Source organism: Petromyzon marinus, chromosome 7, assembly GCF_048934315.1.
Source record: "Petromyzon marinus isolate PM22_M1 ecotype Great Lakes invasive population chromosome 7, UKy_Petmar_22M1.pri1.0, whole genome shotgun sequence".
Classification (NCBI taxonomy): domain Eukaryota; kingdom Metazoa; phylum Chordata; class Hyperoartia; order Petromyzontiformes; family Petromyzontidae; genus Petromyzon; species Petromyzon marinus.
Genome location: NC_133673.1, coordinates 11130662 through 11155395, shown reverse-complemented (window position 1 = coordinate 11155395; position 24734 = coordinate 11130662). Strand labels below are relative to the sequence as shown.

The following is a 24734-nucleotide window of genomic DNA, read 5'->3' as shown; positions in this document are numbered from 1 at the left end:
GGGATGATGACTGATGGATGAGACTGGTGATGGTATTTGCAAAAGGAGGGAAAATATCTGAGGAAGGGAAACTTTTTAGAGATGGAGCAATGAGGTCATCCCATGAGCAGAAGGTGAGATAGAAAGTAAAATTGTAAGAACCGTGGGCAAGCTACGTGGAAGAGGCCTTAATCCATCTGTTGGTAAACCACGGCCGATATACGGTCACGGAAAGTGGTTCATTTGGTTGAAATTTTGGATGGACTGTTTTTCTTTCAGACCTTCCGCATCGCAAGAGATCCGCATTAAATGTGTGTGTGTGTGAAATGCGTAATACCGTAAGTAAGTAATCAACACATGTTTTTCGTCTTCTCAATCACAGGACGTTCAAAAAGCCAAGCAGTTTTTGCCATTCCTTCAGCGAGCTGGCCGGAGCGAGGCTATTGTGGAGCACGTCTTCAGTGGATCGCGCATCAAGCTTTTCCTGCCCAAAGAAACCTGCCTCATCACATTCCTGTTGGCTGGTAAGCCCCCCTTTCCCTGCATTCAGGTAGTGATGCGTCCAGTTTCCTCCTTTTGGTTACCCTTGCAAGTACGTTTTAGTTGACAGTATGTTACTGAATTTTGACTGCATGAAATCCCCTTATTATATTCAATTAACTTAAAACGGTTACTCATTTGTCCATAGTATTTAATTGTAAATGTCATGCAGAGCTGAACATTTGTGGTTGACTGGATTTATAGAGGTTGCTGATGTGAACTTATGTTTGTGCGTATGTGTGAATAATATATTTGCATTGCAGGAGGTCATATTACAGTGAAAGCATGGGTAACATAAGCACATGCGAGTTCTAATTGTACACGACAGAAATTTCAGGAAATCAAAGATATGTGGCTATTGCTTCTACGGTTATTGTCTAAGGACTAGGTTGCTTGCTGCTAGCAAGCAATGAAATATAACACGATTATTTGTTGTAATAGGACATGCTCTTTTATTTGGTATATTATTCAATTAAATATTTACTAATTCATTACCCTCAGCCATGATCATTTCACAGCTGGATGAAGGCCTCAAGTTGCCCCTTTCTCAGGGCTCCTGCGATGTCTTCTCTTCTTATCTTATTTTATATTTACAGAGCGTCTGAGCTCAAGGCTATTTACATAGTTTGCAAGTCGTAACAATCCATCTAGGACCTCTGCACACGATTTGATTTCATCGCTCCATCTCTATGGCGGCCTTATTGGTGCGCCGTGATGGCGAGACGTTAATTACCTTGCCGGGTATGCAGGAGGTTATGGGTTTGATCCCGACCCTGAAGCATTTATATTTGGAGTTTGCATGTTCATCTCCCCGTGGATTTCCCCCCGTATCCTCTGGGTTCTTCTCTTCACATTTAGAAACATGCGTTTAAAGTGTTTGGCTGCTATAAATTTCCACGTGATAAGCCATTTTGCTGAGCTATCATTTGTGGCCAGGTAGCTTCTGAAAAAGAGCTATATAGCTCAGTGGGTCCTACTTGGTAAAATAAAAAGTTTAGTTTTTCGTTACTCTGGGGTGTATTCTCCTCTGGATGCCATTCACATTGCTCGAGACCATTCACCATCATCATTTCGAGTGACGTGCCTGGTCTAATCCCATATAGTTTTCTTAAATCAATATAGTGTCTCTAAATCTTTTAAGTTCTGTGATCCGTGTTTTTATATATCTCTCTCTCTCAATGTAATTTCAAGTTCTTTGTGCACTTTTCAGCTTTTGTTTATTTTTTGCCAATGTTTCTGTGTTTTTTTCCAGTTTCTCCTTGTGACATTTCCACCGGTTTCTAACGATACTGTACATGAATGTGTTTGCTCATTTATGTTGAGCCTAACTTTGTAGCTTTCTCTGAATTTCTCATCACGTTTCCTTAAGTTGATGCCGATTGAACGCTAAAATCTAAGTTGCATAAGTATTTACTCAATTTATATGTATGCCTTTGTTTCTCCAAACTAATGTTTGGAAATATATTCTCATGTAGCCACTGAATAATGTTGGAGAAAGCGTGTCACTCTTCATGACTACATTTTTTTATAGTATTTTGGTATTTTCGTGTAACTGTTTTTTTTATATAAATGGTTCACTTAGACATACAATATTGTAATCATCGAATTATATTTCAGTCATTCTATTTAAAACAAATGGGTCATAAAACTTAATTCCAGAATGATGCACCATTTAGTCATTTATTGCACGAATATACATTGTTGACGAATGTCATTGCGAAGTGTGGTTGGTCAATGTCAGCCAACCATTCAAGCAAAGCAGGTTTACGGAAGGTTTCTCTGCAACCATATTTTCCCATTAATCAGATTCTGAAACAGACTTGCCATTGTGCCTAGTCGTTGACTCGACAGAAATCCATGCAGTCATCCAGGCTGTCAAAAAAACAAGGGACAACATTTTTGTAAAGAAATATAACCGTACATTGCAGATCATTGTTAGAGCTCTTAACGATGCATTGATTCATCGATTGTTGCAGATGTTGCACTACTAGTGTGTTTTTGTATTGTTTGTTGTATAGTTATAATCTGCCCCTTCTGGACATCTGTGAAAAAGAGCTTTATAGCTCATTGGATTCCTCCAGTATAAATTGAAACAAAAATCTCCATTTTACATGCATGGAATTGTGTGTTTCGGATTATGTTTTCTTTAAAATGCGTCGTTTTCAAACGGTTGCAGTGATTCATGTATATACTCACCACGAAGTTCAAAATAGAATAGATTTTTTTAAAAATATAATTGCGACTGATTCGCACCAATCCCTTGAATCACCAAGGAGAGCATGGAGGAATGGGGACAGTGGTGAATCATGGCACCTCTAATTATCATAGATCCAACCGCGGTTTAGTGACCTGGAGTTTTTTGTTGTTTGGTCATTAAGAGCTATCTCAGGCAGTGCTGACGATTTGCCACTGACTCCTTAGTCGTTGCTTTTTTTTATATCCAATTATAATGTATTCGTGCTCCAATGAGCATTGAGGAAATATAATCTCGCAGCGATGCTTGTATTTTGTTCCCGAACCCATATTTGGGTCGCGACACGGGAGTGTTTAGAATTCAGAATTATCTTTGGAGACACGTAGTACCTTTTTGAGGTTTCCTTTCAAGCATCATCGTTGGAAACTTTCACAAACATCAGAGCTGCATTCAATGTATCCTGTTAGTACGTACACATGGTTGCTTTGTTCTCGTTGCTATGGCATCTTCAAGTGCTTTGGGAACAATGTTGTGTTTTTGAATATTGTCAGTGGAAGCGCTATTCCAACACAGGAAGGCCTCCTGCTTTATTTCTTTTATCTTCACACTTTTTTTTTCAACTGTCAAGAGGTTTGTTCACATGAACGGCCCTTGGATGGGTGTTGCTTGTGTTGTATATCTGGGCTGTTCTGGCACAAGACATAAAATATCAACAGTTTTTATCTATCTGTCACATTAATGTCCTCTTCTTGTTGCCTTTTGTAACTGTCACATTATGTTTTTTTACACGTATATATGTATCAGCTTTCTTCTTATCACACTGCTGTACTGTTTGTGACATTTATCTAAATTCATGGTGTGTCTTATACATATGAAGTCCACACTTGGGGGGAAAGTGATCTATTTTTTGTTTTGTTTAAAGTCCTTTCCTATTCTTTGACTCCATAAGAAAACGCTTGTGTTATATTTATGAATTATTATTTTATTTCACAAGTCATGTGATTTGTTAGTTACAATAGACCCCAGCTTTCAGTGAAGCTTTTAATTTAGGTTAGTATTCAGGAGTGTCCCACGTATTTACATGTGCATGGATGTGGAGACAGTGCCACAACTGCGTTTTATATAGGGGTATATTTATTGTTGAATATTATGTGCTGGAGGCAGAAAAGAATATGTTTTAAGCTTAATATATGGCATCTGTATTTTGAAATGTAATTGTTTAATATACCTGGTATATTTGATGTTGATAAAATTTAATTTGGAATGCCTGAAGCTTTTTAAGCTTTTGCCATAAAAGAAGATACATATAGCACTCTGAACCAGATATCAGTAACTTTTCTGATTGGTGTGGGCCTTTCCAGATAATTTGAGAATTCGAAGAATAAAAGTAGAAAAATAAGCAAACGAACATAATCCCATCCCATTGGCCACACTGGCTTCTGGGAGTGCATTCTATCAACAGCATTGGTTTAATACAAGCAAAACTGTACCGGTTTAGACATTCAGTATCTCATCAGCAGTGAAGCTCACTTAAACCTGTGGCTGGTCAACTGTCCAATGTTTATAGGCAATGACTGTTTCTTAAGATATGGGCCTTAGTTCGACACTAAACTATATGATACATAACATAATCATAATATTGTTCGTGAAAGCATATGTGTTAAATAATGATAAGTGTCATTGTGGAGAATATAAATAACAAGGTAAACAAGCAGACAGATCATCTCTTTCCCAAATGTGATCGGCACATTCCTAAATATACTGCTGAAAGAACACTACTCTCAAATATAAACAGAGTTATACATACTCTTTAGTTTTTTCGGTACAGGCACGTAGGTAAGCGTTAAGTCACGTAAAGTCACGTAGGTAAGAGTTATACATCACAGCTGAAAGCTGAGGCCATTTTGCTTATTTCAATCGTATCTGGAGCATTAGCTGTTTTAGTAAAAAAAAAACAATATTGTTAGTTTTTGAAATTGTACCTGCAGTGTTTAATTACAATGAATATTATGCATTCATTATTTCATTCATATACCACTGACTCAAAACTAATTGGTATGTGTGGTTAGATCTGAGGTTAGTCTGTAATAATATTTTCATGAAAAAAAAACACTGTTTGGTAGTTCTGCAGTTAATGGGCTTGCCAATGGGATAGTAAATTTCAAGATTTTCCATTAAGTCCCATATTCAGTCATTATTACCACATGTTTAATCCAATGTCTTGCATTATATGTGATGTAAATGCTAATGACCCAATGACACACATTTCAACGTTAGACCATTTTTTTGCCTGTTTCATGACTTTTGCTTTTGTCTGAAAATGGCCTGCATTGGCTTATTTGTAAATAAATGTTTCCCTTGAGGGCTAAACACGTCTGTAAATAACGTACATGTATTTATGGGGATATGGCTAATGTTTCATAGAAATTCGTTTTTTTACGTGGTCTTTTTTTGCACAATAATGAGTGGTGTCAAAGCACTTCAAAGCAAAGTCCCACATGTATCGTGCATTCTTTTTGAGTGGCTACATACGATATTGGTGGCACCGAGACGTGCATGGATGAATTGGAGGTTTTCACTGATGTGTGCCCCAAAGAGAAGTCTATTCCACTATATTTTAATGGATGGCTGCTCACAGTTCTTCAGTAATCATTTCATTTGTCGAAAAATTGCCTTGCAAGCAATCAATTTTTATTGAAGTGGATGTTTTAGAAGCCTGAGGTGTATGGCACAATAGTCCTCCCTGCATAGCACAGTTGGTCTATGGATTAGCCATGGATATCATTCAGGGAAATAGCTAAATAAGACAAGTTTCTTCTTTAATGGAATGGTTATGATCGGGCAGTGAAGCCAGAATTATAAAATGTATTTCCCGTTTATTTTCGGAAATGTTGGTGCTATTTTAACCATTTTTTGTATGACATTCTTTGAACAATTAAATATTCTTTAACTTCATTGGAGAAATAACATTTTAAGTTTCATATTGTAAAACAAGAATTTATTGCAGTTGGATATTTATCCTAAATCATGAAATATATTCCCTGATTATTAGAATATGACAAACACTGAGGCTGTTTCAAAGGATGTGGCTTGAAGCTTGATCGAATTGAACAATGATGGTAATTTTTCATAAAGTCCTTGAATCAGAGACATGTCATGGAATAGCCTAATTCGTAACCAAATAAGTAAATTACCTTAACGGCATATACATTTTTGCAAATTAATTTTTAAAAAATGTTTGCATATTAAATAGTTAACTGTCCCATTCATTGTACTTATTTTCCAGAACATAAAGTACTGACATCATTATAGTTTGATAATGGTAGAACTGTGAGTCTCAATCAAATTTCACAATACATTTTTTTTAGGCTTTCATTTCTAAAATGTCATAATTTATCAGTTACAAGTTTAGCATTTTTTTTCCTCTCTCCAGCTGTGAATGCTACATTAGCATGCTTAATTGGTTTAGTGTTATATTAGTCATTCTTGTTGGCTTAACTGAATATATTGTGTTTTAAGCCCAAAATATTTAGAGATTAACAGTGAAATTAGATAAATTAAATTCACTACTTTACAACATTTGAAATCTTAACTATTAATTGCTTCTTAGAAAATAAGCTTTTTTATGGTGATCAATAAAGGATTTAGAGATAATAGGTTATTTATACATTATGAACTTTCCGATGTTATTTTTGTATCTCGCTGTCACATGGCAACTTCGGAGTGGCTGTTGGGTGATGTGCGCTGTTTATTTCCGAGCGTTTTGTCTTGCTGGCTGTCTTTACAACAACAACAAAAGTGTTCGCTGCTTGCGATATTGGCCAACAATGCCCCGCTTGTTTTTTTGTTTAGGCATTGAGTGTCCACGCATGGCTCGGAACGGCCCAGGGGGAGCCCAGGAGAGTGAGCCCTACAGCAATGAGGCCATGCTGTTCACCAAGGAGATGGTCCTTCACAGAGAGGCAAGTCATTTCTCGCGCTGCAGGAAGCCTCGCATTGAGCTTTGCCCGCTTTGATTTGTGTTTGGAACGCATCTCGCTGCCTCCAGTGCACCGCACTCTTGTGCAGTGACTGTGTTGGGCACACACGGTGGAAGGCGTTGTGTAAAGTTTCTGCGGGGGTAAAAATACGCATGACATTAAAGGAGGCGATAAAATTTGAAAGCATTAAGTCATTGCCATTACCCACAGTTGTCATGTGTGACAAGCATTGAATTATTTAATCCGCAGTTGTGTGAACCCAGTTCCTCTGTAGGTGGATGACATGAAGCACTGTGGGTAACACATTACCTTGCACATTTAATGGAAAACCTCTATTATAAAGATATATCGAAGGGGTTAAACAACATATTTTAAATTCCACTGACAAAGGTTATTAAACAAGAATTCCTTAATGCACACACAAGGTGAGTGTGTCCTTCCTGCAGGAAAGATTATACAATGACATTTTTTACATCTACATTTTCATTAAATAATGAAATGCATATCAATGAAATATATAGTGACTATGGTAATTGAACATTTTGGATGGAATTGAAAAGCTGGGGATATTTTCACAAAACCTATTTGTTTAATGTTAATGAACATTATAAATTGCAACAGTTATCTTTGCATTATGAAGCAAAGTAATTGAATTGCATTGAACATTCCTAGTACTTTTTTTTACTATAATCTTCAAAGCAGCAGCAGCCTGAATCTCGAGCGGCCACAGGAAGTGGTAAGTACACACAGATGTCACCGGAATATCTTCGTGATGGATAAGTTCGGTAGGTGCCACCTCTGGGTTTCATTGACACGGCTGTGCACGATAACCCCTAGTGCCATCTCGAAATGCAATCCCTGCAGGATTATGATTTTTCTTTCGTCGTTCCTTCGTGACATCTGTGCTGCATTTTGCTGTTTGGAAACCCGCGGGAGTATTCCCTTTGTTGAGCACTTCTGCAGTCCTTTGTACCACCACCTGCAACAAAACCTTATAAGTTGGAAATTCCATTGTATTCCTCTTAAGGGTACAAACACATGTTAGAATTCATATGGCAACGGTTAATCTCCCAAAAAAAATCACCGACACTTTGCCGTATAATGGACCCATTGCTGTGGACAACATTTTGACTAACAAGCACGAGTATTGATCAAACTGTGGCTGCCCTATATGTTGCTAATTAGAAGCACCGAGTGAATTCCTATGAATTCCTAAGGTTATTGTCAGTCAATTACTCGCTTGATTTCTGCATGCTCTGGCGACTTGTGCCCTTTAAGGCTACCAATGCTCCCCAGGCTCGCGTGCATCAGTTCCTGGGATGGGGGTCCTGAGGCTGCAGCCTCCAGCATCTCTGACAGTGAGAAACGGGGTCATTGTTATGGCCGTTTCGTGTGCTGTGACGCGCTCGTATTTGATGCCTATGTATGCATCCCTGCTAGGAAGGTTATTTCCCCCGAACACCTCAACCCACATACGAATTAGGTGCAACTCTTTAACAATCTGCAGTCCCCTCTAAGGCTCGCCAACCAAAAACAAAATGCCATAAATTATTGAAAATATTAAAGAAACATTCATATTATTTTACCTCCCTTTTCAAGAAAAAAAAAGAAAGACTACCATGTTTTACGTATACATTACAGTGTATAAGCTGGATAGCATATGCATCAACTTCAGAATTGTTACAGAAGGTATTTCACATTGAATGTGGAATATATATAATTTAGTCCTGTAACCGTGCATTGACTGGAGCAGCGTGCAGTGTTTCACAGGAAAGCAGGCAGTTTTGAAGCTCTTTTATGAAGAAGAAGAGCTTTGATGCATAGCTCTGCCACTGCTGGCTGGTCCCAGGGTACTGTCAGACCTTGAAAAGTCCTGATGAGGGAAACTTTGTTTGCCGTGGAGCACATTTGCATTCAACACAAGGGTTCGACGGAGGGCATAGCGGCCAGGACAAAGTGTAGTGGGAAGCATGAGCAAGCAGATTGTGCAGTGAGGGAATAGCTGCAGACATTTCCAAAGATATCTTGGGCACAATTGCGTGTAAAAAAAATATAGCCGTTTAACATGTAATTTTCTACAATTTTTAGCAATAAATAGAACCCTGTGATTTATTTTCTTCAGCCAGCAGTATATTTGAGCGAGGAAGACTGATACCATTTAAAAAGAGGTTTTAACGTCAAAAATGTTGTATATTCATACGGAATAAATTCAGTTTACTACAAAAATTGGATACTATATAATCCGCATGTGTCTGATGGTGCAAAAATGAGTCTGAATAGCCCACGGAATGGCAATGTAATATGGATTATTTTTTTTGCTGGCCTATTTTGTTTCCTGTCAAGTCATTGTTATTCAACCAGCTGCTGGGAATTTGTGTAGGATTTTTCCAGAATTAAAATTTTAAAGGCACATTGTTATACCCTGCCTCTACGTGTGGCAACCTTATTATGCCTTTTCTGACACGGAAGGGGATGTGCTTTGTATTACCATCTTGACAGGTATTATACATGTAACATTTAGATTGTACCTGTTGAATTTGTAATCGACGCCTGGGAGGATGTTCAGGGTACATATCGAATTGATTCACTCTGGTACCCAAATTTGTAGCATATGTTGTGTTTTGGCTAATTCATGTTATATATTCTTAATTCCGTATTTTTTGTTTGGTTCATTGGGAAAGCACATATGATATTCTAAACGAAGACAAACCTTGACTATTAATTCAATTAATCATGAAGTACTTGCTACGATTATAAATTGAGTGCACAAAAATAAAAGTTACATGCAAATAAAACTTACATGTATTCATCATAATATATCAATTGACACGGTTGACCACGTACGGTGTGAAAGAATGTAAACAGACATACACTGACTATATTAGTGTATGCATATTGATATTTCGAATGCAAGGTAAGGGTTGTGGAGGCTATGCATGCCTGTAATCCAGCACTGTCACATGAGATCCAGTTTTGGGCATAAAAGTACAATACCCGGGCTTGCTAACACAATGCCCCCTCACGCGTGGGTTTTTTTGCTGGATGCTCCAGTTTTCTCCCACGTGTATGAACACTTCGGCTGAGAACATCTTACAATATAGACAACCGCAGAGCAATTGTTGGTGCCAACTCCTCCACTGGCTGGCATCTCCAGATTAGTTTTTATTTCTCGTGAATTTAAATGGGAATAATCAGCATTATTATGCAAGCTCATGTGACCAATGATGAATTAATGACGCCGATGTAATAATTTGCTTCTACGTCTTGTTGGAGCACACCTTCACCACGACACATTCATCATTTAGATAAGCCTCTGTCTGTATGTTGTTTGATAAACATTTATGTACATAACCACCGTGTACTCGCCGAATTCTTACATTTTTCCATTAGGCAGAGTGCATCTAAAGAGCTTAGAAAGCACGTTCCTATGTTTACTCTATTATGGAGATTCCACAGTTATCCAGTTGTTTGCCATCAGAAAAAGGCTCCAACCGTTTTTTTAGTCCAAAGAAAATTGAGTTTCAGACCCCTTCTGGGTACATTCATTGAGATGTAGACTCCCCAGTGTGTGATTTTTAGACGCTTCATATTACCGTAATTTTAGTCTAAAAATACAGCAATCATGCTCACTGCCAGTATTTCTTTTCCAAGCACACCCACATAAAAAAAAAATTGGGAGTTTCCTCATACAATTGTTATGGGTTTTTTGTTTATATATATAAAAACACATTTTAATCAACAGCTTGCATTCAACTTTGTAATAGTGAAATCATCAGGTTGTTAAAAAGAATGAGCTGTTAAAAAAAAACAGTGGTAAATGATACATACTTTTTTCGTGTGAGGAACTTGATGACTCCTGCAACATCGTATTACAGTGTATCAGGTATATGCAGCTTCCCTGCTATAATACATATATTTATTTACTACTGCTAAAGCTGACGATCTTCACCATGTAAAAGTGTACGGTAATTTTGTTAAAATCCTATATTTTCCCTTCATTTTTGTTGTATATTTTTTTAATCATTGCAATAAAATTTTACACGTCTAAATCACATACTTTTTAATGTAATGAATTAATGATAGAAAAAGATAACATTAGCATCAAGCACTTGTGTCGTGCATATATATCTCATTGATGTGGCTTTTCGGACTGAGAAGTGAATGAGATGGGAGTTCCCTCGGTATGAATAAATGAAACATAATAAGTAGAAGGCATGCATCACAATGTGCTGTACATAATGGAGACAATTGTTTTACAATTATTAGTATATGGGAACTCCAGCTATCCGTGGTGATGTAGGGGCATTATTGGCATTCCTGTAATCCACATGGTTATCTGCTGGAAAATGTAGATAATATGATGAATTTGCTGCCGCTTTTGGGTGATTTCCTCTCGTCTGCAAAAGAGCTCATATTAAGTTTGCGATAATGGGAGGCAACTTCAAGGTGACTGCTTCAACCCGCAAGTAAATACGGATAATGGGAAGGTGCGAAAGGGTTTTAATGTATCGCTACCATCATCACCATGATCATTATTACCACCGTCGTTACCAACAACATAAATTGTAAATAATGGATTCTTATTGGGACAATTTTATGCACGTACTGTGAGAATTTAAATTGTTGACTTAAATAATTCAACATAATCGTCCGTGATCTATCCCTTGCTCGATCAAGGACTCCTGAGGCCATCGTATCCATCCGGCTCCTCCACACAAACTGATTTAATCACTCCACCTCAGCACGCGACATCCTCTCAGGCATGCTCCCTCCTTTGGTTGCCACCCTGTCATTAATCTCAACCACCACCCATGTAGCAACATGTCCTGCCCAAGCCCACTATTCAATATGATGTTTCTAACTTGCGGATGTGAATCGTCACATGCCTGGTTATTACTTTTTGTTGTTGTTGTAAATTTGGTAGTGGGCATTAAATGGAATACATTGAATTGGTGGTTGCTGGCCCAATGGTGATGTTGGTTCAATGGGAGCCCAAAGCAGGAGTTTATACATTTATAAATTCGGGTGATATGACAGAAGAGATGTAGACAAGACAGATATAATGGCATAAGAGAAGAGAGCCACAGATGAAACAGCAATGTAGCAAAATGAGAGAGATTGTAGACAACTAAAATGGAATAAGATGAAAGAGCGGTGAGACATTAATTACCTTGTTAGGTTAACGATGATGTGTTTCTTTGGATTTGAATTGGAGCTGATATGTGGGGCCCCACCCCCTCTTTTTGAATCTGGGGCCCGTGAGCCTCTTGTGGGCCTAAGTGTTTGACTGATGTGCTTTATTCCTCGTACCACTGCTAAGTCCACGTGCTGTACGGACGTCTCGTAAAGGAGTTGTAGAATTGTGGATATCTTGGCAGTGCTGCTGAGTGGACATTTCCAGGTTGGCCCGAAGGAGAATTAAAAGCATTCTAAATGTTAATGATCACGGGCTATTTATGTGTCGTTGCGCAGGACCGACATGCTATAACGTCATTCTTTTAAGCCAGTGGTGCTCAGAAAATAGGGGTTTGATTTAAAATATAATTAGTGGTTGCATCTCCTGACAGTTGATTTCTTGTTGGGTGTAAGATGCGATTTCTAATGAAACTGCATTCCCTTTTTTGGAAATTTATTTGATCAATTATATCCAAGCTCTATCACACTTGTAAGGATTACTCCATGTAATTATCACAGTCTGTCACCCGATTAGCACGTTGAATAACAGCAGTAATTGGAAATTGTGTACCATGTCGTCGCCATTGAAAAAACAACCCCGAACGCTTGCTGAATAGCGCGAGTTTTGGTCAAGCATTGCAATGGGGCATAATAATATCGCAGCTTCCAGACAGCTTCTAAGTTACGTTATTGCTGGAGATATATTTGCTACGTGTGCTTAAATTTATATATTTTTTTGAAGCCTTGCTTATCTCATTAATACAGGTTTTGCATTTTAGCTGTTAAGCCTACAAGGTTGATGCAATAAAGACGATAGGAATGACACCAGAGTCTGGGAACCTGAACCTCATTAGAGTAATTGAGCCTCCGGCTCCTAGAAAAGAGGGTTACTTCGTGTCCATTGAGACTCTGGAAGGCATACCCTTGCAGAAAGAAGAAAAAAAAATTGCAATGCAAAGTTGCAAATCCAGATGTATTGATCGACTAGAATCCTGATATAATTGCGTCCCGTGATTTAAACGGCAGCAGAAGTGGATGCCGGTGGGACTCGTAATGTGCAGTGTTGTCGGCATTTTTAAAATTGTTTCTTCTTTCGCCGTGCGGCCCTGGTGACCTGTAATTGCACGCTTGGCTTCCACGCAACCGATGGGAAGGGCCAAGGCTGCAATGTCTGTCCTTACCCCCCCCCACTACTGGCTAGGATATTGGAAAAATTCCACAGTTTCTTCTGTAATTGGATCAGAATGTGATTTTCTATAATTAAGGCCAAGCCAATCTTCCAACAACACATTTTCCACTGCTTTTTCAATACAGCCACAATGTCCTATTGACTTGGTAAAATAAAAAATGGAGAATATTTTATCAGTTTTCGGACAGCTTTCAATCACACTGTATTACACTACTGTTATTACATTTTATGCTCGGGGTGATGCTGGTAAATTTGAATCCATTTAATATTTTTTAAAATTAATTTTCTGTACATTTCTTATATTTGTTATTGTATATACATTTAAAAATGTTGTTACAATTTCCTTGTTTTCCCAATTAGCTGGAAAGCCATTTTAGAACAGAGAACTTGGGCTTCAGGTCTATCAATTTGCATTGGTATATTTCAAAGATTTAATTCCAAAATAAATTGCACATTCTTGTGTTACTTCCCCTTCCAAAATATATGATCCCTTAGCGTTCCCAAAGACCATTCTTCATGTATCAACTTGAGCAGTTGACCCAATCAAGTCTTAATAATACTCCTTTAAAGAGGGTGGTTTGCCGTGTTATTATATATTCTGCATCTGCAGAAACCGTTTCCAATTGTGAAGCTTTCCAGGCATGCACAAGGCACCTTCAAACATGAACTGAAATAACACACTGTACTATTTGTGAATGCACCATGATATATGGGCAGTGTGTATTAATGGAGCTGGGAAAATGCCATTTGGTGGCAATGAGATGGAGCTTCTACTTTTATGCCGTACACGTAACATAGCTTGAGCTGGCGAGCGCAGCAAACTGTAATCCGCAAAAAAAGTGATTTGGTGCTGATTGGAGAGTTGGGATCTGCGGATTGAGTGGAGCTATAGTCGATGTCAACTGAAGGACGGTTGTGAAAATTGTTAATAGGAAAATAAAATTTGCAAGGCAGGATTTTCAGGGTGTCTAGATTTGATTTAGGCAAAGAAATTAAATTGCTGCAGCGGCTCTTGAGATTGTTTTGATATTGTTACAAACAGATTGTGTTCGAAATGCGGAGTTTACATAGTCGCTATTGTTTGCTGGAAAGTAATTTTTAAATAGGGCACAATAAAAATATATATCAGTTCATATAATGAATTAAAATGAAATATCAGTTAATTGTATAGATTACAGTATTAATGCACAATCAAAGAATTAGACAATATTTTAATACAATATGCAAGATTTGTTGAATCTGTCATGGCCACGAATGTAATTGCTTTGGAAGAAATTGTTAATCTTTCTCCCCCCCCTGAGTTTTTGTACTGTATATGTCTTTAATGTGGCAGAACAAAGACAGATGTCTGGGGAGGTGGTAAATGTCCTGCCATTTCAATGATACTCATGGTGGTCATATAATTATACAGTCGTTCACGTGTGAGCTTTCACATAATGCAACATTTTGAGAGAATCTCGACTCGTGTTCAGAAAAGCCCATTGTGGGTTATTGAGTGTAAGGAGTTCATTTCCTTGCACAACCCCGATGCTGTTCTTTGAAAGCCATTTGTGCATTGCTTGTTGTTCCTCCAAGAAGTCACACAGAGCAGCAAGCCGGGCAACCTACCTTATCTTGGCTGATTTATTGCGTCGTAGGATATGAGGCTTCCAAGCAGAATTCTCTAGGCAGATTTTCCATCCCATTATGTGCTACAGATGTGCATGTCTAATTGTGGGCATACGTGTATGAAAATAGAGAAGGGTGGACATTTTACCGCTGAAGTGATTACATGGATTGATTAAAAATGTAAATTGGTTGGCAAAGCATTTAATCTGACTGACAGGGTCAGTCTTATATGCATACTGTTTATCGCAACACCAGCATTACTTGGTGATTTTTTTTTAATATACAGTACATAAATTTAGAGGTGTCAAATTTTTGTATGCGGTACATTTATAAGGATGGAGACAGTACTTGGGTCAATGGAAAAGGTGAAAAATGTAGAGACGCAGCCCTACAATTGCTGGCTCACATCACCGCTGGTGGATGGTCCTCCGCCAGAGGATGTTTTGGCCTCTGACGTTTCGGAAGATGTGTGGGCACTCGCGCTTCTAAACACCACACGGGGGGGGGGGGGGGAGGAGGACCTGTCGATCGTCTAAACCTGTTGTGTACCCATTTATATTGCTCGGTGGACAGAGGTGGGGGGGGCTTTTAAGGAACGTGCCAATTGGTTCAATCGCCGCACTGCGAGTGTGATTGCCGCTAAAGCGGGGACAGTTGGTTTGCATGGAATTGATGGATCAGTTCATGCAACAAATGAATTGGCATATTGCACATATAATTAAAACAAGTACACTAGTTGCTGTAAACTGGATAATAAAGATTCTGCAACATCAGTTATAAGAATGGACAATCACGAGCAAGTGTTGTAGCCACATGAAAAAAAAAATACCTTGTGACTACGTAACTCCAATTATCGGCATATGCTTTGCAAAAAAGACATTGCATTTTAATGGGTTGTCACTACAGTTATGAAGGGCATTGTAAAATCAATGCAATCGTGCAGGTATTTTGTTTTAAATGTGTAGATAACGGGGGTGTTCTTGGTCTGCGCGATTGGCATGTGTTTTCTCTGCTCGCTGTGCTGGGCTGTCGTGTGTGTGTGTTTGTGTTTTCTCTTGGGGATTAAGAGTGAATGTGCAAGTGCATCGAAATGTAAGGCTAAGAAAATCAAGGGTAAAAGGTTAACCGCACAAAGCCACCAATTTCAAATAACAAACGCAAACATTATGGTAGAGAGCACCGGGAGCCCAGATGGAGTAACAGTTTAGCACTTTTCATGTAAATTATCCTATGCCAAAATTCCCACATTCAGCAGTCACACCAATTATCCTGCTAACAAGATCTCTTTCCAAATTAATTGTATGTAAGCTTAAATAGTCTATTTTTGTCCGCTGTGATTCTCAGGAACTTATTCTCCTTCAGATTTGAAACCTGGACGATGACAGTTAATCCTGTACACACCTTCTGTTGAGCTGGTAAATGTTATGTTGGGCAAACAGGACAAATGATTAGCACGAGACTAAAAGAACAACAGAGAAATATGAAATTCTCCCAAACGCAACTGTCAGCAGTAGCAGAACAGGCGTGCCAACAAGGACACTCAATTGATTTTAATGGTCCCCGTATTGTCGGTTGTACTGCATATTTTTGTTACCTGTCGCACATAATTTTTTTGCAGTCATCATATATGCTTCACGAGGGATTCGCATTTCATAAATTGTTAGCAAAATGAGTTTGCGCACGTGAACTTTGTGCATTAATTTTGCATTGCGGGATGACATGCGCGCGCACATACACAACATATACACGATCACTTTCAATTAAGGACAACTGATGGCTGTCTGCGACTTAAAAATTTGTGCGGCAAATGAAGGGCCAATGCATCATTTATTTTTGCACTTGGTGTGCTTGCTAATCGAAGCCGATGAGAGCTGCTCATCCAGAAAAATGTGAGAGCGCGAGTCAAGCTACGATAAATTATTTAGGGTGGGGTCGGTCCCCCACATCTGCGGCAGACTAATTGTGAAAGTGTTGTTTGCAGGAGATATGCTCACCTGTTGGTAGGCTAGAAGCACAGTATGACTGCAGGGAAAGTGTGAATAATTTATGCTGGGTGCAATGCTCATAATGTTGGCTCTGCTCATTGCCTTAAGTTGGCATGCCTTGGGGAATTCGATGTGAGGAAGTATTTTGCTCAAAGCTTACCGTATATATTTCATATTGCCCATGAGACCATTCGGGGAAGCTACTCCCGTACTATATATTGGTTGCAGTACTTAAAGTGCACGTGTGCCATCACTGCCCAATAAATGGCAACGCAAGAAATGTGACGAAAGAAAGAAACATTTTTTTGAAACCTGAATCCAAACACGGATGGGCAACATCAGCATGCAGTGGTGATATTGCAACCAGTATCATTCATTTTTGTTTGGTGTGCCAATTTAGCAACGTAATGTTTGTTTTAGTTGATTTGGTACAGGACCATGAACTTGGATATATTTTTTGTATGATTTGAAAGTGTGCGTGTAGTGTATCCCCCATAGCCTAATTTACAATACGTGTATGTGGTTAAATAATTGCATGTGCTTCGTTTGAGTAAAATGGTGTGGAATGAGACGTATCAAGGTTATTGTTTCATGACATGGAAAGACTTCAAGTTGCATTGCTTGATTTGGGCAGTTAAGAACATACACTGCCACCGGTAAATAGATAGCTGTTAAGGTTTCCGCATGGTCAAGTGAGTCCTATTTATTAATTTCATTATGGATTACATTCCTGATGCATTGCGGCAAGCTCCTGAAACACAAGATACAACAAATTGAGTTGGAAATAGGATACCGCTTTGCCATACAACACTGCAAGTTTTTTTTTAAAATATGCAGTCTATGTTCTGTGTTCGAGAATTTGTGTGGCAGAAGAAAATTAAAAACCAGTAGTATTTCCAGTGTCTCAATAGTAACAGTGACCTTTTCATACATTTTATGTCTTGTCAGGTAAAAAAAACCCTTAAAGTGCTTCTACATAATGTCATTGAAGCTATATTTTTTATTTCGCTGAAATAATCCAAAAGACTCTTGTAATGAACTGGGAGAAATTCATCCAGGATAAAAATGTCACCAGCCGCTGCTCAGTGCAGGGATGTATAATTACGTACACCGACTGGACAGACTCTCCAATACCCTCCAGAGGAACTCTCCAACAGCACCCTCTCAGGGGGAGGCCCTACTTCTACCAGCAGTTGTGTGAGCCAAGAAATTGCAGGGCTGCTGCAACCTTAGCATTTTGTTACCTGCACTTTCAACCCTACGTAGTTACCTTATTGTTGCCCTGGTTGGTGTCTCAAACACTCGATGGCATCATCTCTGCACGATCCGGCAATCCTGCCTCTAAATTTGCATTCACAATATAGCGCACGTGGCGAATCATTTCTACACCATGTGAGCTTTAGTAATGTCACGTGTAAAAAATTGTACGAGATTGTAGGTAATGGCAGGCATGGTTTTCATTTGTGTTGTGCTATGAGTGGTAAAATGGTCAAGGCTACATTTCACAGGGGTTCCTTCTCAAGATACATTCACTACAGACGATTTGGATTGTTTATTTTTCCTTTCTGCTGTTCAAATGCAGTTCATTGGTGACACTTCACACTCATGCCTAAATGCTTCGATAATTTTTTATTGGATTGCCAAAGTAGACGTTAGTCCCTTGTAAACCAATTCAATTATATTGATTCTCAACAAATAATTGCATATAGTATATTTGATATGCTCCACCTAAGTGTTATACAGTATTATTTTCAAATCTGATTTTGTCGAATCTGACGTCTCACGAAATGTATTCGTTTTAATTTCCACTTGACAGAGATTTTAAGCATTGTGTTCAGAAATTCATAGTGTGGACTTGGATCACTGTTTTGGTCTGCCATGGTATTATTTACTTATGTGACTGTACGTTGCTTTATGTGCCAAAGAAGGTGCCAACATTGTTCACTCGAGAATGTACGATTCACTATAAAAACTGGATTTTTTTATGTTCACAGGCTCATGATTTCAATAACTCTGCCATTTGACTGAATTTAAGTTTGCAAAACAGAAAAGTGTGTAGTTTGCAAACATGCTGAGAATTTTTGATGAACTTATTTAGTTACGTTTCTCTTGTGAGCAAATAGAATTGATTTAATATTGGCAACTTAAGACCGAGACACCTTACAATGAATTTGATTAATTCAATAAACAGAGTTGTTAATTCTATAATTTAATCCTGCTGCTTAAATATGCTGGGATCCTGACTTTTTTCATTTGGACATGAATGCGTTGAAATAAATAAATGCAGGTTACTTACCTGTCCGTTTAAATAATTAACATTTCTCGTTCACGTGTCATTATTACAACGTGATGCGCAATTAGGTTTGTTAATGTAAAAGAAAAGTGCGCGAATATCGGCTGTTATAAACGTCCTCATGTTTTAACAAATTGTGCCATTGTAGTTATCGGTTGAAAGTCTAGAGCTCCACGACTCCATGGTGGCCACGACAAGGGTTTGTTTACCACAGTTTTTAGAAACGTTGTCTTTTAGCCACACAATGTTGTGTAAGAATAGCCTGCTGAAACACAATCATGTTGTGTTTTTTTTTTGCCCGTGTTTGTTTTGGATTTCACTTTCTCGTGAGTCAGCAGCAACTGTGTTTTGTACTCCCACCTTTAACGAGACAATTTCGCTGAGGGGGCGGCATGCAGGTTGTCCCGAAAGTAGTATTTTTTGTTCATCTTTTAATATGGAAAAAAGGCACGGGCATCGTATTTCATGTAGATTTCCTTACCCATAATAATACGATAGCAATGATAGGTGATATGCTGTTGTTAAGCTATACTGTTTTATATTGACGTTCCATTGCATCAAATATTTGCCAAAGGTAGGTTACACATGCTGTGATGGCAGATGTGAAATTGTCATGTTACTTGAGTTCGTACACATTGCATTTCGTTTATCATGGTTTCACTGGGTTGATGAGTAAAATCCGGGAGCCAATGAAGTTATGAAACCTAAAAGTTAGATATAATTTAACATCATCCACATGCTCGGGACATGTCATGTTTTTGGATCAAATCACGAGGTTTAAAAATGTGTGTAATTGAATCACAAACCCTTACTCTAATATCCCTTTCATCTTATGTTCGTGTTGAACTAGGAAGCTGTATGTTAAGTTGTGGTGGCTCTCTCAATTCATCTTACTGCGGCTAGACCTTAATTTCATGTAGATTATTACATTGGATAAATACAAATAGTTGTTTATAATGTATCACTTAACCATGTTAGATAAAATTTTGATTTAAAGCTTTCGTGACTGCAGGGATTCAAATTCTTGGTTCTTTCGGTAAAGTAACGTAGAAGGGAAACAATATTGTTTTATATTTTTATTATGTTATTGTTTCCCTTCTACGTGACTTTACCGAAAGAACCAAGAATATACATATTCTTAGCTCTTTTGGTAAAGTCACGTTGAAGGGAAACAATAAAATAATAAAAATATATTTAAAAAATAATAAAATATATTTTTACCGAAAGAGCTAAGAATATGAATTACTGCAGTCACGAAAGCTTTAATTGAAAGAATATACATGTTAGATTAATTTAATTGTAATAAGGAAAGTTGGACATGTGGATTTTTTCTTTAGTAGAAATAGTTTATACTAATTTGGTGTGTTAATAATACAGGACAACAGATGTGTTTTACTAAGTAATAAGCACAAATGCCTTTAAACAAATATTATGTAAATTTCTATCACTGCACATTAAGCCACATGTTAATGCTTCAAATGTATTTGATGAATGCAATTTAGTCTCTTGCTGTTTCAAATAACTGCATACATGCCCAATTAAGTCAACCTTTTTCCAGGTTCATCTTGGTTAAAGGGATGTGTTTTATCTTTGTGCTGAAGAGACAGCTAACCCACAAAGAAGTTGCTTGGATAGATGCTTTTTAACAAAGATTAACGTGGCCTGCCAAACAGAATTTGATTTAAGAACCTGCCTAATTGAGAGCAGCATCGTTTGTGCTTGATCCCAAGTAATGAAAATTTATGGTGAGCCGCAGAGGCCCTGGTTGATATTCTGCACCACGGCCGCTCATCTTACGATACCGGGTGAGACAAATGTAGGCTCACTGCAGCATTGGAGAGGATATTGTGTCACGTCCTGTGTGTTTGCTGCCGCTTCTGCCTGCATCCGTGCATGCGTGTGCACAGCATGTCTGTTTTGAATACCACAATTCACCCTATAGGCAATTTGTTACTTGTGGATTTATTTGATATTGATTTTCAGAGAATGTCTACAAGTAAAAAAAATGCTTTTGCTTTCATTGGCATATCAAACAGTGGCAACTTTCCTTTAAATTGCCATATGTCTCTGCTATTTCTGTATTATTTTGCTTATCATTAGGCATTTTAACCCTTTAGGCAATTAAATTTGTCTGTATTCTCTTAAATTAATGGATTTTCTTTTCAAAATATCTTGTTTACAGATATACAAATAGCTTGCCACTGTGATACGCACCCTCTACTTGTTATGCAGTGTTTTAAATTAAGAGTGAATTCCCCATGTTGCTAAATAGTTTCAGTCTGTGAGTTCCACAAATATTTGCTGACTCGATCTGCCCCTTTTTTAATATTTGTTTTAAATTTATCGTGCTCAATTCTCGATACATGTTATTATTTATTTTCAAGCGATTTCACATGAGTATACTGGAATGTTATATCGCAACTACGTGTACGGTTCTCGTTTTTGTTGTTGTATACCGTTTGTGGCAGTGTTTCTACACCAATGCCGATGCAGGGCCTGGATTATGTTGATATGCATGCAATATCCCAAACACATGTTTGCCTAATATGGTAGTCAAGCTGATATTTTAGAAATTCTCATAGCTGTAATTTGGTAAAACTTTAGCGACAAAGCAAATTCATTATGATGGCTTTTTTTATGCACTCATTGGTGACCAGGGCAGAGAACTAACATTTACTACACTTGAGAAACCGGTTTAATTGCACTAATGAAATCCGGATTGAAACTGAGGATCGCATTAGTGGCGGCTCAGTGCACTGACCACTCATCCACCTTATGTGTTGGTTTTTGTAGTGTTTGCATTCATTGGCATTTGAAAATAGGTAGGTTTGCATGTACATATTATTTAAGTGTTGCAGCTTTGTTCTGAGCACACTACAGATGGATTATAGGATTTGCCATGCCTATATATTGTGGTGCGATATGGTGTAATTTGCAGTAACCCTGTGACTTTGAGATGGAAGCAATAAATATAGAATTCTCAATGTAATCACTGTAACCATAATTGTCATTCATCATCTTAATTTTCATCATCTTCATATTTTTTTACCAAGGATAACCTAAGGTAATAGGATGAATTTTCCAAAGTAATAGCTAGGTGGCCGATACACAGATAATATGAATGAATGTGAAAGCCCGGACCGGCAGATAATAGGAGTTGCGGTTAAGATGGCCTTAGTTAGCAAGAGTTACATTGTACACTTTTACACCTGCAAAATATTACATTTGCAGCACAATTCTTAATTTTTCCATCCTGCATATAGTTTTAATCATATTTTTAGTATTTTTTTAGTTATTAATAAAGAATATGTTCTTTTCACAAAATTGCATAAATATTATGTGCGTTTTATGAAACAAATTCTGTAACAAAAAGATAAATGCATTGGTTGGCTTCAATCGCTTTAGAAAGTAAATAATTATTGCTATGAATTTAATTCAATCAATTCATTCAATCAACCTTAACAATTTTGATTTAAAGCTTCTTTCGTGACTGCGGGGATTCATATTCTTGGTTCTTTCAGTAAAGTCACGTGAAATAACCAAGAATATCAACTTTAACAAGTTCTTTTTTGACCATGGGTAATCAATTTATATGAAAAAGAACCATAATTTACAAGCACGTGACCATTTTTCATGTATTTCCTCTGCCAGAAATCTCTGTTCAAGCAGCACTACAGATGCACACTTGGTTTCACTGCCCTGATCTAATTGGGATTCGAAGTTTGTCACTCGAGTGAAGGGCTTCAATCGGGTGGTAATCAGTTAATGAGACATTACGGCCGTGACACTTGGTGCGGGGAAATGTATGCTGCGCTAATGTGGAGAGGACCACCTTTGCGAAAGGATAAATTTGGCTGTTATACTGGTGAACAATAGCCTTAAGATCTCAAAAAGCACTGTGGGATATTTACATCCTGCAAGCAAGCAGATGGGACAGCAGGGCAAATATTCTCTTCAAAGGACTACACGTTTTTTGATGCTATTCTCACAGCATGCAATCATGAGTGCCAAGTTGTAGGTGCATATTCGGTGACCTTGGACTCAGAAACTTGTGCTAAAGTTTGGAAACAAAGTGGGACTGCAAACATCGCCAGAATCCGCATGGAGCGTCGACTGGATCCCGTGATGAAGTTGTTTTTGAGCCACGTTTCTTCTTGAAAGAAAGAATTATTTTAAAGAAATTAACTTCTTTATATATTTTTTTACAGTGTAGGTTTAACATTTTAGTGCTAATTTTACTGACATTAAATGCGACAAAGTAGTAGAGGTGCGAGCTTGTCATGTGGATAATGTACAAAACTTCAAACCATGACATTTATACTGACATGCAATTTGGCATAAAGCTTAAAATTCAGATAATCTCTCGTTGTAATTTAAGTGTGAACGTGTCAACAATGTAATGTAATTCTGAAAGAAGGCAACCCCACGTTGCTGTTTCTCTAAAATGTGTGCCAGTTTAGTTTTCCAAAGACAATGGAATCATTTTCAGAAGCATTACAAGGTTACCTTCAGGAATTCCTTGATGTTCATGAAACCCGGCATCCAATACACCTGCCCATGTCGAAGCAAAATGACATGAACAGTGGTGCCCTTCACCACCTTTCATCCTATCTCTGCCAAACCCTAGTAGTCATCACAACCTGTCATATTTTCTCAGCCAAAATTGTAATGGATCATAGTATGTACTGGAACAATATACTCCATGATGATTTAGATATCTACACACTCTTGTAATGGAAAGTAAATCATACATAGTTTGTTTTAATTGAAGCTTTTAATACGTGTTAGAAATTAATTTGGACTTTGTTTTTTTGGCACCTGCATTTTTTTTTCTAAAGGACACTAACAGTTGACGTACAGTGGTGCTGGTATCATCCGCACTGACAGTTTTCATTTTGGAGAGAATGTAGTATTGAGTATCAGCAAATATTTTCTTACGAAATTGCATTGCAATCTGATGAGTATTTTTTAAACATTTGGAACAAAAGCTTGAGGTGTAAAGAATTGCTATTTTCTGTGGAGTGTCCTCGGCCTTGCTAATGGGCCCGGGGTTAAGGAGAGCCAAGGATAGGAAATAAGGTTGGGGGTGGTGGTGGTGGTGTAGAATGGGAAGAGGATATAGGCGTAGGGTATTGCATGCATTTTGACTGCCTCCCATTATAACCCGCAGAGTTATTGTGCTTTTTACGTAGAAAAATTTGAGAGGCTTCTCAGAAAATGAATGTGGCCTAGTTTTATGATTATTTAGCCTCTGTGAGGCATGTGCTGTTTCTGATGACTTGGAGTGTATTATTTGGCTTATTAATGCACCCAATTGTTTAAATCACAAATTATTGGTGTTATAAATACCTGTTTTCAAATAAAATGACTTATAAACCCATGCCACATAATATTTCAGTTTTATTGACAAGAATATTCTTGTAACTGAAATTGGCTGTTGATTTTGCAAAATTATAAAATGCAGTACGTATAAATATACTACAATGTAGTGCTGTATATGGTGTGGGTGACTGATGCACAAATAATTTAAATATATTTTAGTGACTATGCTTTGAATCAGGTGCATACCATTTATGATCATAGTATAATTAGTCATTTATAATACATTTTTAATCAACATCTGAATCATTTTGTTTTCAAAAGCATGAACATCAAATATGATTTATCCATTTCCTGTACGTATGAAAATGAAATAGCATTTTTATTTATTTATTGCTTCTCATTAACGTTGCCGACAACGAGCATGTTGAATTCATATTTCGGAACCATAATCCGCTCATTACAAGATGGA

At 37.7% G+C, this 24734-nt stretch overlaps 1 protein-coding gene across 1 annotated transcript in view; it reads left to right on the top strand.

The window, feature by feature from the left end:
* SND1 (staphylococcal nuclease and tudor domain containing 1) overlaps window positions 1-24734 on the top strand; it is a 228057-nt gene that overhangs the window by 105250 nt on the left and 98073 nt on the right. Inside the window, exons 15-16 of the mRNA XM_032949074.2 lie at window positions 362-503; window positions 6566-6675. Of these exons, the coding sequence (XP_032804965.2) occupies window positions 362-503; window positions 6566-6675 (252 nt within the window). The remainder of the gene's footprint in view (window positions 1-361; window positions 504-6565; window positions 6676-24734) is intronic.